General features: G+C 45.7%; 1 protein-coding gene across 3 annotated transcripts in view; it reads right to left on the bottom strand.

Annotated features, from left to right (window-relative positions):
• The window catches only part of LOC118421458 (tripartite motif-containing protein 45-like), a 34025-nt gene extending 20616 nt beyond the window's left edge, over positions 1–13409 (bottom strand). Inside the window, exons 1-2 of one of the 3 annotated variants that reach the window (XM_035828756.1) lie at positions 12535–13409; positions 11152–11761 (exon numbers count right to left, since the gene is read on the bottom strand). In XM_035828756.1, coding sequence (XP_035684649.1) covers positions 11152–11761; positions 12535–13158 — 1234 coding nt within the window. In that variant the 5' untranslated portion in view covers positions 13159–13409. The remainder of the gene's footprint in view (positions 1–11151; positions 11762–12534) is intronic. The other 2 variants (XM_035828759.1, XM_035828757.1) reach the window with 2 other exon arrangements.
• Positions 13410–13987: the final 578 nt, after the last annotated feature.

Genomic DNA, 13987 nt, shown 5'->3' with positions numbered 1-13987 from the left:
AAAAGGACAGCAATGAGGTTTTGAATCATTTCTAAGGTTCATATGGACATCATAGCAGGCTAAGACCTTTAAGGTATTCCTAGTGACGCCAAAAAGGACGCCCGCACAAAGATGACTATCATCAGTAATATACTAACGCTGTGTTTATGAAATATCATACACGACAGGAGGAGGACAAGCCCAATTGAACATGACAAGCAAGGAGGAAAGGACGGAAATACTTCCAGGTGGAGGGTATAGAACAAGGTCTGTGGTGATTTATGGCGCTTGGCGGTCACTAGTCCAGACTGGTGAGACTGGGGTGACCTCTGTGCGACCTTCAGCGAACTTTTAGAGGTCACACAGCACAATGAATCATATAAAAAGCCTTAAACCTTTAAAGCGAAAGCAAGTGATTATACTGCGGGACCGTGACTTAAATGCAAGCGACCAATGTGTCGGTGAAAAGAAAGGGACCTGTTCTTTTTAAGCTCCCGGTTTAGACAGGTCACATGTTGGTCAGTTTGGGGTCACATTATCGCTAGGAAGAGTATTGTTTTATCACTCCAGACAGAGCCTGAATAGTTTAAGGGAAGGCCAATCATTAAACCAATTAATTAAGATACGAGGGGCTTCGGATTTTGTCCAGCGTCTTTTTGATGAACATCTAACATATCCAGGTTGATCTCACCCATAGTACACACAGAGTGCATGGTGCACACACGAAGGGTATGGCGCAGTCAGGACCACCATAGTTTGTTAGGGACGGGTCAGTAACGACGGCACAAACACAAGTTCAACCGCATCCTCCTCCGTCCCGTACACAGCTGCACCAGGTCTGCTGGAAAATGGCCTACTTTGGGGCAGACTGCAGACGAACTGAACCCACCTAACCGTGGAGGTTTTGTAATTGCTGATGCTAGTGAGCCTATTTCTTGTATCTTGGCAGAAAGCCACAGTACATTTTCCGGGAAATTGTCACATTTTCAGATAGAATCACCTCATTTATAGTTTACGGCGATGCCACTCTACCACTTTATAATCCACTTTCTCAGAGTGATCATTTTCCTGATAGTAGGATGTGACTTGAAAAGTGTCAAGAATTGGATCAGGAAGAACCTCTGAAATGGTCCCTCAATGACCACTTCACTCACGTTACGCAACAAACAGGTCGTTCTGGGGTGTGCTTCAGGACAGAGGCTTAATTCCTTAAGACGTCGGTTTTCTGTCTTCTCAATTTAAGACAGGAAATTTACTCGGGAAGAAAGCGATCTGACTCCGGGAGGTCATGAGAAGAAGGCAGGGCCGCTCGGCTTTGATCGCGCCCCGGATAATTCGGGCCGAGCAGTTCGCTACAAGAGGGTTCGTGTTTTATGTTCCGACTCTAATGCAGCCGAACACGGTCCGATGGCTGGTCTGGGGGTCCAGGTGCAGCGTGTAAAGCATCCTTGGTTTGTTTCTGTGAGGAGTTGTATATGCAAGTATTTAACTCAAAGGAGCGAACGGATGGGTCAGCTGTGCTCAGAAAAGCACGAGGACCGGCGGCAGTACATTTGGTACCAGACTTCTTCGTTTCTAGAATCTTTCTACTCTTACTTAGGGTTAGGTGGCCCCCTTCCCACAAAGTTTCACGGCGATAAGTGAAAAAAGACCTCAAAACTTTAAAATGCCAGTTTGAAATAATATGTTCGTTTATTTCGCCCCTCAGTCGTACTTTGCCTTTCGTCTGGTTCTGTTCAGAGTTGGCACGTCACGTGACCTGCAAGAAGCGGGAATGTTCTGAAGGTAATGGGCGAACAAAATGTGCTTATTTTGGCTTTAAAGCGATTTATATCATCCCATATTCTACATTAACTCGCGATTTAAATCAGGCGTTGCCATCAAATCGAGTACGGTACGTCACATCACTAATTGATTGAAACACTTGGGAGGAGTTTATTTACTTTGCAATTATTCCGATCAAAAGATTGGTCTAACACAAACAAGTGACATTCTCAACATAAATACTTCATGCCTGAACTCTCTGTTTGATACCGCCATAGCAGTCACAACATTGGCGGGCTAGTTGCGCTAAACGGCGACATTTTAGATATAAAATTGAACTGGCGACTGGCCTAGAAATAACAAGGAGGTCATTTCACCTCCTTAAAAACAGTGACAGCTTTAAACAAGAAGTGAAACCACCTTGACTTTGTTGCCCAACGAACGGTGTAAACACGCTAATGATACTGCTCACCTCATATTCTTAAAGGTCATGTTTTCTTTTCGTTATCTTGTTGTAATATAAACAAATCTAGATATAGGCTTGGAAATGAGCAGCTGAAATCTAGGTCATGTTGATCAAGAAGGTTATATACAAAGCGGTTTTCCAAAGACTGCCTATTCGAGGATCCACCTGGTTTCAAAGTATATGCCAATGAAAACCGGGACGGGCGAAAAACGGGGAAGTCTTTTTACGATAATTTTCTCACCTCGCTTTAACGTTACAGGTGAATTTCCACCGTTCGTTATATAGTGTGTAATCGAAGGTCATGGATTTGATAGGTAATGTGCTCTTAAATCCTCCGTAACCCGTTTACATCGGAATACACAGTGCACCAAGATACCGGACCATCGCGTGCAAACCGTTTTGTTACAGTGGCGCGTACCTTGTACACCTATTGAGCCGTTGACACGGTCATTTAGTCTGGCGCAGCTAGAGTTTGACACAAAGTACTTCCCCAGCAGTTTGGACCTATCCCAATGTCCACAACTTAGTACAACATGACTAGCGTCAGGAGTAAGATTTAAAATAAACGTAGGACCTTTCGTTACACAAGTGTAATCCCCTAAGGTTCGTCATGTCTTTCAACATCCTTGCGAAGCTAATCTCCAAGGAGGGGAAGGGGGCGTATCATTCTCTATCAAAACTTTTCTTTTTGCTGTGACAGAAATTACTCTATCGGAGCAAAGCAGAACAGAACAAGGTGGAAAATGTAATGTTTTGATACGACCTCCCACCCACCATCTGCTTGGTGTCATGTTGTGCAGCGGTGTGTCATAAAAGTAGGACTGAAATGTTACGACCTTCCAATTAAACATCTGCTTGATGACTACACCGTACCAGTCCAACTCCCAACTCAGAACGATTGTGTTTCACTGCCCCCACCCGGGTGGTTAGTTTGTTAATATACGCCCCACGACGTCGTCCAGGTTCACAACGGACACATTTCTGTAGTTGGAGCGGCTTATTTTCGTTTCGTGACCAGCACATCTGCGAGGCTCCGCCGGTGGGAGTTGTGCACCTGGACAGGAGCCAGTGGGCAGACGAGCCAAGACTGCCTCTCCTTGCCTTCCCGCCATTTCCTTCGCACTTGAAGAAGTCGCAGTTCCCTGGAGCTGCCTGAATCCTTAATGGCTTTCACTGAACCACAGTTTCGGACAAGACATGTTCTATAAGATACATCGTCCTTTGCTTTGAAACCACCGTAAATTCGCCTCAAGAAGTCAAGAAACTAGTAGCTTCAAGTTGGAGCGAGAAAGGTATACTCCTGCATGCATGGTAAGATCCAAGGTCGTTTCTGGCATACACAGTAATGTGCTACTGTTTTGGCTTCGAGGGGAACCTGGAACGTTTGCAACAGTCATTTTTAGACCTGCCAGAAAATTTAGACTCCATGGTATCATGGCACTCCCAATGGAAATACACGGAAATGGCTCGACTGGAGTGAAATAATAAACATCCCTCTTGTATCCTCGTTTGTAGAAGCGTACAAATGGTTTGACGTCTGCGACCTAGGGCGAAGGAATTTCCCAGGCAAACAGACCAAGCAGAAGAACGTTGTAAAAAATTGACTAGCCGATATCGCGACACATACCCGCCACTGAAAACATTTGATCCTAATGATAAACCTCTTAAATAGTTTATCCAGACCGTGAAATGAATTTCACGACCTTTAGGCGAAGTTAAGCGGAAAACATCGGGAATGTGCCAACCAGCTGACAGTATCAATCACATGATGACCAACATAGGAGCAACTGTCGACCAAAAGAAAGAAAAAAGTTCTGTAGTCTTTTACCCTGCCCTTAAGTTTGTTTACCGCCGCCACTGAAACATTGCGGAAAAGCGGACGGAGGCAGACGTTGGACGATACTACGTTGATCTACGTTGCCTGGCAACAGAGACATCAAAAGATGTTTCCGATTAAATCTTTCATCTAGTATCGTCTGTGTTGGTGTATCGGACTACCGGGTCTTCGCATTGTTTAGACACGGTGGAAAGGGTGGACAGGGCCGAGTGACCACCACGTAACCAAACCTCGACTCACCGACCAAACCTACTCAAACGTTTCAGACCTCTGAGAGGTGGGCGCACCCTGGGAACGAGGGGTCGCGCCCAGGCAACTGACCCATAGCTACCTTGGGACCGAGAACGGCGGTACCTGTGCGATTCGATACGTAAACAAGGTCAACTCACAGCTTGCGTGTCTGTGTGGTGTTTACGGGGAAAGGAAGACCACTAGCTGTTTGTGAGAAATGTTGCCACAGTAGTGAGTTTTGGAAGGACAAACAAAATGGAGACACGTCACACTCGCATTCCGATCCAAACATGTCAACTGTGCTCAAAACATGAATGAAAAACGTGAAGATCTACTGCAGTACCGAGGTCACACACCAGGGGGCCCCAAATTGACCTTGACGTTTGTCTTCCCAACACCTACCCACATACCAAATGTAATTACAGTCCATCCAGAGGTTCTAAAGTTATGCTGACTACAAATATCCAGAAGCACAGTCAGACAAACAGACACACCTAAACCTATACCTCCATTTTTCATAGAGGTAATGGTAAACTGTAGGTTTGGTAAAGGATGATCAATGTGACGAGTGATGTGATGAATCAGTTTGCTGATACCGACCATCACAATCAAGGCAGAGGGCCACAATGCACGACAACACAACACAGAATCAACACAATACCAACAGCACGGACAGCCATGTAACATTCTGTAAAGGTGGACAATAGATATGGAGAAAATCTTGTAGGGATAAACGTTCATAAATCTATTGCAATAGGTAACCAGAAATGGAAAATCAAAATTTCTTTTCAATTCTTTTGTAAATGTACGTACTGCATTTCATGGTGATGAACAGGTCGGTCGTGTGTGCTTACACGAAGATTAGCGACGTTGACAGACAGAACTACTTTCTGCAACCAGTCAGTATTTCGCTGCAAACCTCCAATTAAATACAAATGAAGCTACGCTGACAGCTTACATGATAACCAGGCCTTACTGTGTGTGTCTGTCATCACATGGCAAACCCTCTCGGCTGGGGAGAATAAAAAAGACGGCGTTTGTGTAGTATAGCCTCTTGGATCGTGCTCAAACCATCGTAATCCACTGTAAATACAGAAAGTTGAACGAGGTCAAGTCTCAGGCGGCGGAGTGGTATTTCTAATGGGCAAGTCCGTTTCCCAGTGGTATTTATCGTGCATTACGGCAAATGGATAGACGCACTCACCAGACTCTATCAAAGAATCTGCGAGTTGCAATAAGCACGTTTTTCATAGTACCACGCCCACGTCTTAGTCCAGTCGGACTTGTTCTTTCCATTTTCAAAACAAGACCCATCAGCCACAAAGGAACCACAAAGGACCTTAACTTTGAGTGAACCCCCTCTCAGTCCAGCTAGTCAACTCATGGCGGTTCCGTTCGATAAAGTACAGTTAGAACTGCAGGCACGCACATCTTTATCATACAAAGGACGTTATATCATACCTAGCTATAGTGCAAGCTACTTTCCAGACTGAAATGCGAGACAGATCACACTATTGGCTCTCAATCTACAGAGATTGAATATTGTTGCCATCTATACAGACAGAGCCCTCTTCATCAACGTAGTTTTAGACATTTTAGCACTGCTACAAGGATGGGCAAAACGTGCTGTATGATGATAAGCAGCCGAAGCAGCCTATAGCATCTATGAAGCTAGAACGCTACGCGGAAAGGCGGCTATGGCGGCTCAGTAATACAGACACAGATAAAGATACAGGTAATCTTCTAACGACAATCACCATTTGGCTGGTGACAGGCAGGGGGCAATACAACTTACAAGACCTTTCTTTATTCCCTCCCCCACTCAATATTCTGAATTTCTGACCCACTAAGGGTCACAACCACAGAACAAAGACTCGCAATTCCCGCTACATGGACATAACTTTATCAAGAAGCTTTATAAATTTTCTTCGGGCATTTTGCGTTGAAAAAATGTACTTTGAGGACGAGGACAGCCATCGTCATTCCCCAGACACACACTTTGCCGACACGATGTTTGAAGATACTTGATAAAGTCCAGAGGGCCGCATCTCTCCGGACTGATCAGTTCCAGAAAATTGAGTAATTGGACTAGAATTCCTGCGGCTCTGGTGATGATAGAAGCTAATAAACTATCGGGAAAAGGTGCGGAGATTGGGTGTGTGTCTTTTGAACAGTGCAGCGGACTGAATTGAAGGAGGGAAGACGTCATGATGATGTAGTGATCTGATCGTCTTAGCTAATACAAAACGCTAGATGATGGTAGATCTGAGGCGGACGCCTTTGCAATTTAGCTAAATGCCAAAGAGAGTCGGTAATAGCTCCAAGCCTTGATTGTGATCAAACAACGTGCTTCTGTGTATCTTGTTACAACACGGATGACGCTGAGTTTAAATATAAGAGATAGGAAATATCTATTATTACCAGAAAAGAACTGTACTACTCAATTGGATCCAGAACTTGCGAACTTGAAGCAACCGAAAGTCTTCTCAGTACCTGAACGCGTCAATTCTTGGTGACATTCCAGATACCACACACAGAACCTTGGAGACTCTGACGTCCTAGATTGTCTGTCATAATATAAAAGAAGATCCACATTGCTACGACTGGAAACGATTATAAAATGTAACGTTATATTTCCCAGATTTCGAGGATTAACGTTAGCCTGTGCAGAAACCGTTTCCTGCTAAAGTTTGGCCTTGGCTTAGAAAAGAAATATGCCCCACAGGCGAACGACCCACTGACCTCATTAGCGACGCTGACAAGGGGATGAATTTTATCATATTATTTACTGTTTAATCAAATGGAAAATGTGGTTCATGCCGCCAGCGTGGGTTGGTCATGATTCTAGCGGGCGGCACATGAGGTGCGAGTTATTTCAAGGTCAACAAGCGGGAAAGGCACCGCCTGTCGTGAGTCAAAACAGCAAGGCAGTAACATGATAGTATGAATATATTTCTCCAATATGCTTTTCTGATGTAAGATTCCACAAGTTAAGTTCGTAGGTTTATAATAATATAAACGTTAGGCGTTAGCAGTTATAGTAAAAACCGCTGGTATCAATTTTGTCTGCTATTAGCGCGCTTCATCGTTCTCTTTTGTCTTTTCATTTGCCCGGCTGGCGGACAGATCAGATATACTGAAATGCTGTGTTTGGACTGATTTACCATCTAACGTTAGCAAGGTACGTCCATGGCGCTGGTTTACAGGGTACTGAAATGTGTCAATCTGCTGAGGTACGTTAGATTATCAAACGTCACTCTAGATACAAAGGCAGGGGTCAAACTGCAGTATGATCTGAAACTGACAGGCTCCAAGCAGATGTTGGGATTAAACACCGGCCCCAGTACAGTCAAACCTGTATTAGCGGCCACCTTTGCATAACGGCCACCTGCCCATAGTGGCCACTTTTTGTCGGTCCCTTGGATTCGTAATGATTAAGAAATAGGCTTAGCGGCCACCTGTCCAACGCGGCCACGGTCACACGATTTCCGGTCCCGCAGGTACAAAAACACTGCCGATTACGGCCACGCGGACCGCTGATCTATGTTTCGGCACGCGTTCGGCCATATACAGCTGCCGTATCGTCACCCTACGCCGGATTTAAAACCTCTTTGATTTATTTTCAAAACAAAACTTCGTAAACTGGCGCTACCCATACCCGCCGACAAGCGAGGTCATATAAGGTCAATAGACGACACCAATATTACAGAGGTAAATTGCGTTAAAGTTACGTTCTAATACACTATCGCTTAGGTTAATTTTTATCACAAAAACTTTCTAAATGAATTGTTACAAAGACAAAATGATATGAACTTCAGACTATGGTGGATTTTATTCTTACATTTATTAAGAGATAAGTCTAAAATGACGAGACTTTTCTTGTGAGTACCACATTAGCATAATGGGCGAACCTGACGTGTGAACGCGGGAGGGAACACACGGACGGCGAAGTATCAAAGGATACAAGACGAAAGATCAAAGAAATATGACGATACCGGTCTCTTCAGACAATATCAACTGTAGAACATTTAAAACTTTTTATAGCTTTTGTTTTCTTAATACATATAGTGTAAAATCATTGCAGTACATGTACAGTACTGTATTATGTGAATAAAGATCAGTGGGTACTAAAACCATGTGTAACTTATTGCTTGTGGTCAATTAATTAGCATATTCTCTATAGTGGCCACCTCTCTATAGTGGCCAATTTTGACCAGTCCCTTGAGTGGCCGCTATAGACAGGTTTGACTGTATTGTCACCGGCAACAAGACAGTCAGAAGATCTTCCCTTCCGACAACTACGTCGAAATTCTATGAGGAAAATCTAGGTAAAGTCAAGTTTGTATCTCCATCAGTTGCACTGACCGGTGTGGGACCAGACAAGCCCGTTCCCAGTCCAGACCGCAGCTGGCCCACAGTAAAGAACTTGGCACGAGTCTTGGGTGGGGAGGATGCCAGAGAAATTTACAGACGGCGCGCACACATTTGTCCCGATGTCGGCTTGACTTTGCTTTAAATATTTTGGGGCCCAAGTGGACCGCAAACTTTCAAGTTTAGATGAAAAGCAGAACTTGGATCATGGCAAATGTCTCGCCATGAGTCAGTGTATACTGAATGCTGATTAGCACAAAAACACAAATCGTGTTTTTATTGTCTACCGAAAATAAGAAGCTATGGATTTGTATGCTGTTTGTAGTACGATTGCCAAAATGAAATATGCCTTCCATAAACATACAATGGTATAATCATGAATAAATAGTAACATTCCGTTCAATTCCTTTGTATACTCGTAGTACATGCGTATGCCTATATTATACGTCCGAACAAGGAGGTTTTAATAAAACGTCTTGATAAAACCTCATTGATCCTCATTGGTCCAACAAACCTTTAACGTCCAACCGTTTCATGAGTACCGATTTATCATTTCAGCTTCGTCTGTTTCCCTTCAAAAATCTAAGCTTAATGGTCTTCAGTAGATGCTGACACCGCTTTATCTGTTGGGAAACAAAATCTAACGAGTCTTCTTTCGAGAAGACGTTGGATCACCACGACTGGAGACACATTTTGGAAGCAGACACTTAACTTGCCGGTTCCGGTAAAAATTGCTTCCCAAAACCCAGACGTTTCACACAGACATCACACTGAGTAAGCACATTTACGTATTTCTGGAATGGGGTTGCCGAAATGAAATATGTTTCTAGTACAAGTTGCTCCAACCTTCTCTCGACCTTCTCTGCCCAAGAATCTAGCCGAGAAATCGGTCCAGATGTCTGTGGGCGGGGTCCGGTTGTCATAGTAACGGGTCTCACGTGCGCCCCTTGAGCTGGCGGATGCGATGAAACACCAGAAACCATGTACGACGTAGGTTGATGACGTATACAAGCCAAGTCTGGAATATCATATGGTCAACAACAACCTGCAGAACTGCGAGGGCGAGGTGATCTCAAAGAAGATGCTGGTATAGATTAGTAAATTAGTAATCATGATCACATCATGCCCAGGACATGAAATATCACAACCTGAAGTTTTGCTGCAGCACAATAGACATCCGCTAGAAGTGCAGCCCCATTACGACGATGACCTTCGTTTTCTCGGCCCCATTCAAAGAAAGATCAAATATCTTAGGGATCTATCCACAGCTTCTCGAGGTATGGCGGCCGTCTGCTCCCCCTTCACACACACACACGCCGTACAGACAGGCACACAGACAAACGGCAACTAAAATCTAACCTTTATGGTCTTTTTTTAACCTATTTCGTTTTAGCAACAAGATAAGAACCATCTCCTGACATCATTATGGACGTGACCTGTTGTACACGCCTGAGGTTCCGACTGGCCCGGGTCCATGTAGGAATGTCCATAAACCCGCACATGGGGTACGGGCGCCGTCAGACTAAGCCTGGGAATTATCACCGTAAAATACAGCGGCTAAAAAGATAATTGACCTTTGATACTCATAACTTTCTCATTTTGATTTTGACACCACATTTCTGTGGGTCAAAAAGTCTATCATAAGTGTAGACCTCAGAGGAGATGAAAAGATGGCCACATGTATTGGAGACTCCTATGTGGGGGTAAAACTTGTGAAAGCCTACCACTGGATATGATTGGCGTAACGCAGTGGGAAGAAAATAGTACGCATGTACATGTCTGACTCTTTGACACAAGGGTAAAGCTCGCCGTGGGTCACAAAAGAGCTCGTTTCTGGAAATTATTAGCAGGATATCGAGGGATGAAAACATCACTGATCCTTGACACCCTGAAATAAGGGTTAAGACTCCTGTGGGTAAAGAAAAATCCTCCGCTGGAATTTATTACCGCAAAACTCAGCGGGGATGAAGAGATATACCTGGACTCAAACATAATGACACGTGGTGTATTATATAAACCCCTGTGGGGAAAATTAAAGAGTACCTACTGGAAATTATTAGCGCATTGATGCAGGATAAAGATATATCTGGCCTTTGGCACGTAAGTCTATAGGTAAAGACCCACGCAGTCTTGCACTGGAAATTATTATCTCGAAATTGGGAAGGCGGAAAGATAATTTACCTTTGACACAATGTACAGCCCAGCGCGAACCAAGGGGTCAACCTCTGAACATGTGTCCTTCATGTAGTTCGTTAAAAAAACGAAAAGGTTGGGAACTACAAGTTGGGACAACTGAGTTGCAAGGTCTGGGAATGGGTCAAAACCAATCAGGTGATGTCGGTCACAGAATTCTGGGCGGCGAAACGTTTGGTGTAACGACTTGTTGTAATCATGTTTTGTTGTCAGAAAATACGTCTCGATTATGATAGACTGGGATTTGGATGGGATGAAACAGGATTGAATGTCTGTATAAATAAACAGAGTTCAAAATTATCGCCCCTACCTTCCCCCTTGGCAGTGGACTTGCCCGGATCCACACTCTTGGCCGAGATGCCGCCGAAGACCTCGAAGCCGTTACACATGCCGGCCGGCTGTTTGGGATAAAACTTCATGAAGTCATCCTCCTTTGGCTTGACATTATACTTCATATGGTTCAGTTCCTGTAGCCGCTTCATGACCACTGGTTTCACCATCAGCAGCTCCACATCGGAGCCGTCCTGCAGCGCCTTGGACGTGAAGTCGCACGCCGTGGAGAAGTCTGCCAGGATCGCCTCCAGCTGGACGCGGTGCATCCGCAGGTTCCGCTCCTTCGCCTCGCGAAGCTGGTCGATCCTGTCCAACAGCGCGTCCCGGTGCATCAGCAGCGCCTTGACGTACGAGTCGGTGTACTGCTGCACCTCGTTGGCCACCTTCTCCGCGCGGTCGCGAACGGCGAGACTCATGGCCGCGATGCCGTCCAGGGCCTTCCGGAGGATGTCAAGGTTGGGCTCGGTCTGGTTGAGAAGCTCGCGCATGACGGAGGTGTGTTTGTCGCTGATGGTGGACACGAAGGCGCACTCGTGTTCTCTGTGCTCCGCCAGGCAGCAGTCACGACACACCAGCTTGTCACATGTCTGCACGTACAGGGGATTGGAAAAACATCACTACATCAAAAAATAATTGCGTAGGGTTACGTATCACGTTTCTCCAACAGTATCTAATGAATCATCTGTTTACTCCTGTTTCCACCAACAGTCTAATAAGAGAAGTCAAAAGGCCACGTTACTACAATAATTGCGTACGTCGAAGCTATTTCATCATTCACTCAGAATTGTGCGATTGCCAGTTCGTCATGTCTGTACTCTCTTGTCACGTGGGGTACATACCACTCCAAGCCAATCTTCCTAATAAGTTTCACGTTTACAACATAACACAAAACATTCAGTCATAGCTGTAACAAATTAACTCTTCTTGGAGAAGAAATATCAAGTAATTGTTAAATATTCCTTTTTCATCCAAAATAAAAATGCGAAAACAAAGATAAGCAGTTACTCCTATTATGACCTATAGTACAGATTTTGATATCTCAATTTCCTACACAGTGATGGCATAATTGCAAGCCCCAGGTGACTGTGTTGGTCTCAAAATAGAGGTCAGACATGTGTTTCAGAGGTTTGAAAACAATGAACAATCGCCCTGAAGTCGCCGCGGGACCAGCGTCGGACTGGGGAATTCTCGTAAAGTAGGTGGGTCGAAAGACGTGTCACGCCTTCAAGACCAGACAGCCTGAGGAGAAGTTGAAGAAGTTCAACGGCCTGGTGACTACTCAGACAAGTATACCTATATGTAACACCTGCGAGTTAGTCTTGCAGTAGGGATTGTTCAGATAATAACCATGTATTCTCACCTGGCAAAAGAGTCGCAGTTCCTCGGTAGGGTGCACGGCACAGACCACCGGCTGGCTCACCCTCCCCACGCCCTTCTGTCTGGCCTCGTCTAGCGTCAGGACGTTATGGACGGACGTCTTCTTCTGCCGCCTGTGAGCCTGCACGCAGAACCCGCACAGGTTCACCGAGCACTCGAAGCACCGCGCGATGGCGCGAGAACCCTCGACATTGTCCGTACAGAGTCCGCACAGGATCTGCTCCGCCTCCTGGTTCAGCGACGCGATGACCAGCTCGTTGTTGATGATGAAGTCCGAGGGCAGCTCCTCCACGCCGTTCTTCGGGATGTCCACCTCGATGTCGCAGGACGGGCACAGGATGGTGGTGGTGTCTCGGCCCTTCACGGAGATGGAGAAGCTGGAGCCGTTCAGGACGGACATGGAGCCGCTGTCCCGGTCGTCCGCGCCGCCGCCGACGGCGTAAGGCTCGATGGTGCGCAGGCAGGCCGAGCAGAAGGAGTGCAGGCACGGCAGGACCCGCGGGTCCGAGAACTTCTGCTGGCAGATGCCGCACCGCAGCCGGGAGCTGGCCGCGTTCAGGGGAGGCGCGAACCCGTTCGCGAAGCCGTTCATTTGAGGTTTGGACATCTTGTGTGCAGGGTTTGTCGCACCTCCTGACAAACGAGGACGAGGAGAGGATCAGGCTGATGCCACTACGTGCCTGCCAGCCGCCCGGGTCGTCAGACTCAGAACATCTGAGATTCTTGTTGTGTAAATCTGAGAAGTCTTGGCTGCCGGATGACCCGACTTGACCGCCCAGGGCAGCAGGCTGCTCGCCTATAGGCTGCCGCTCCGCCGGGGAGCGGGTAATAGGAACCTGATGGCGGGACACGAGTGTTTTCGTAGATCCAATACTGACAGGGACCGTTCACAAACCGACAAGAGACGCAGAAGTATTCAAGGGTGAAATTAAAGCTATCTGTAGATCTGTCAGCTCACAGGTGTAATCGTGTAGCCTCTGACATGTCTGGGTTTGTTCGCCAGATTTGGTCGATAGACCAAGGCATATATGGAACGCAATGTTACATTTTGTAGTAATTAAAAAAAATTGAAACTTTTATAACATCTTTATTAACGAGCAGAAAAGGGAAGTTTGGAAAAAGTGTGAATATAGGTCAGGCAGCATTTCCCATACAAAGGTAGCAAGAACGAATCGCCCCTGACAAATTGTTTCCGGCATAGCTTCACCGGCGACAATAAATCTCAGAAGGTGTTTAATTGGCGAGGTCAGAGTAGAACATCGATCACACACCGTAAATTGTCCGGACACATACAGAAATCCGCCAGTATTCCTACTTCAACCAATAAGATCCCTGTGGGCCCATGCAGAAGTCTATAGCTAATAACACATGTATGATAGTTTTACTGTCCAGGCTTAGATGTAATACCTTTCTTTTCAGGTCTACGTTAGCGAGAT

This window comes from Branchiostoma floridae, chromosome 8 (assembly GCF_000003815.2).
Source record: "Branchiostoma floridae strain S238N-H82 chromosome 8, Bfl_VNyyK, whole genome shotgun sequence".
Classification (NCBI taxonomy): Eukaryota; Metazoa; Chordata; class Leptocardii; order Amphioxiformes; family Branchiostomatidae; genus Branchiostoma; species Branchiostoma floridae.
The sequence above is the reverse complement of the archived record's forward strand: the minus strand, read 5'-3'. Positions and strand labels throughout refer to the sequence as shown.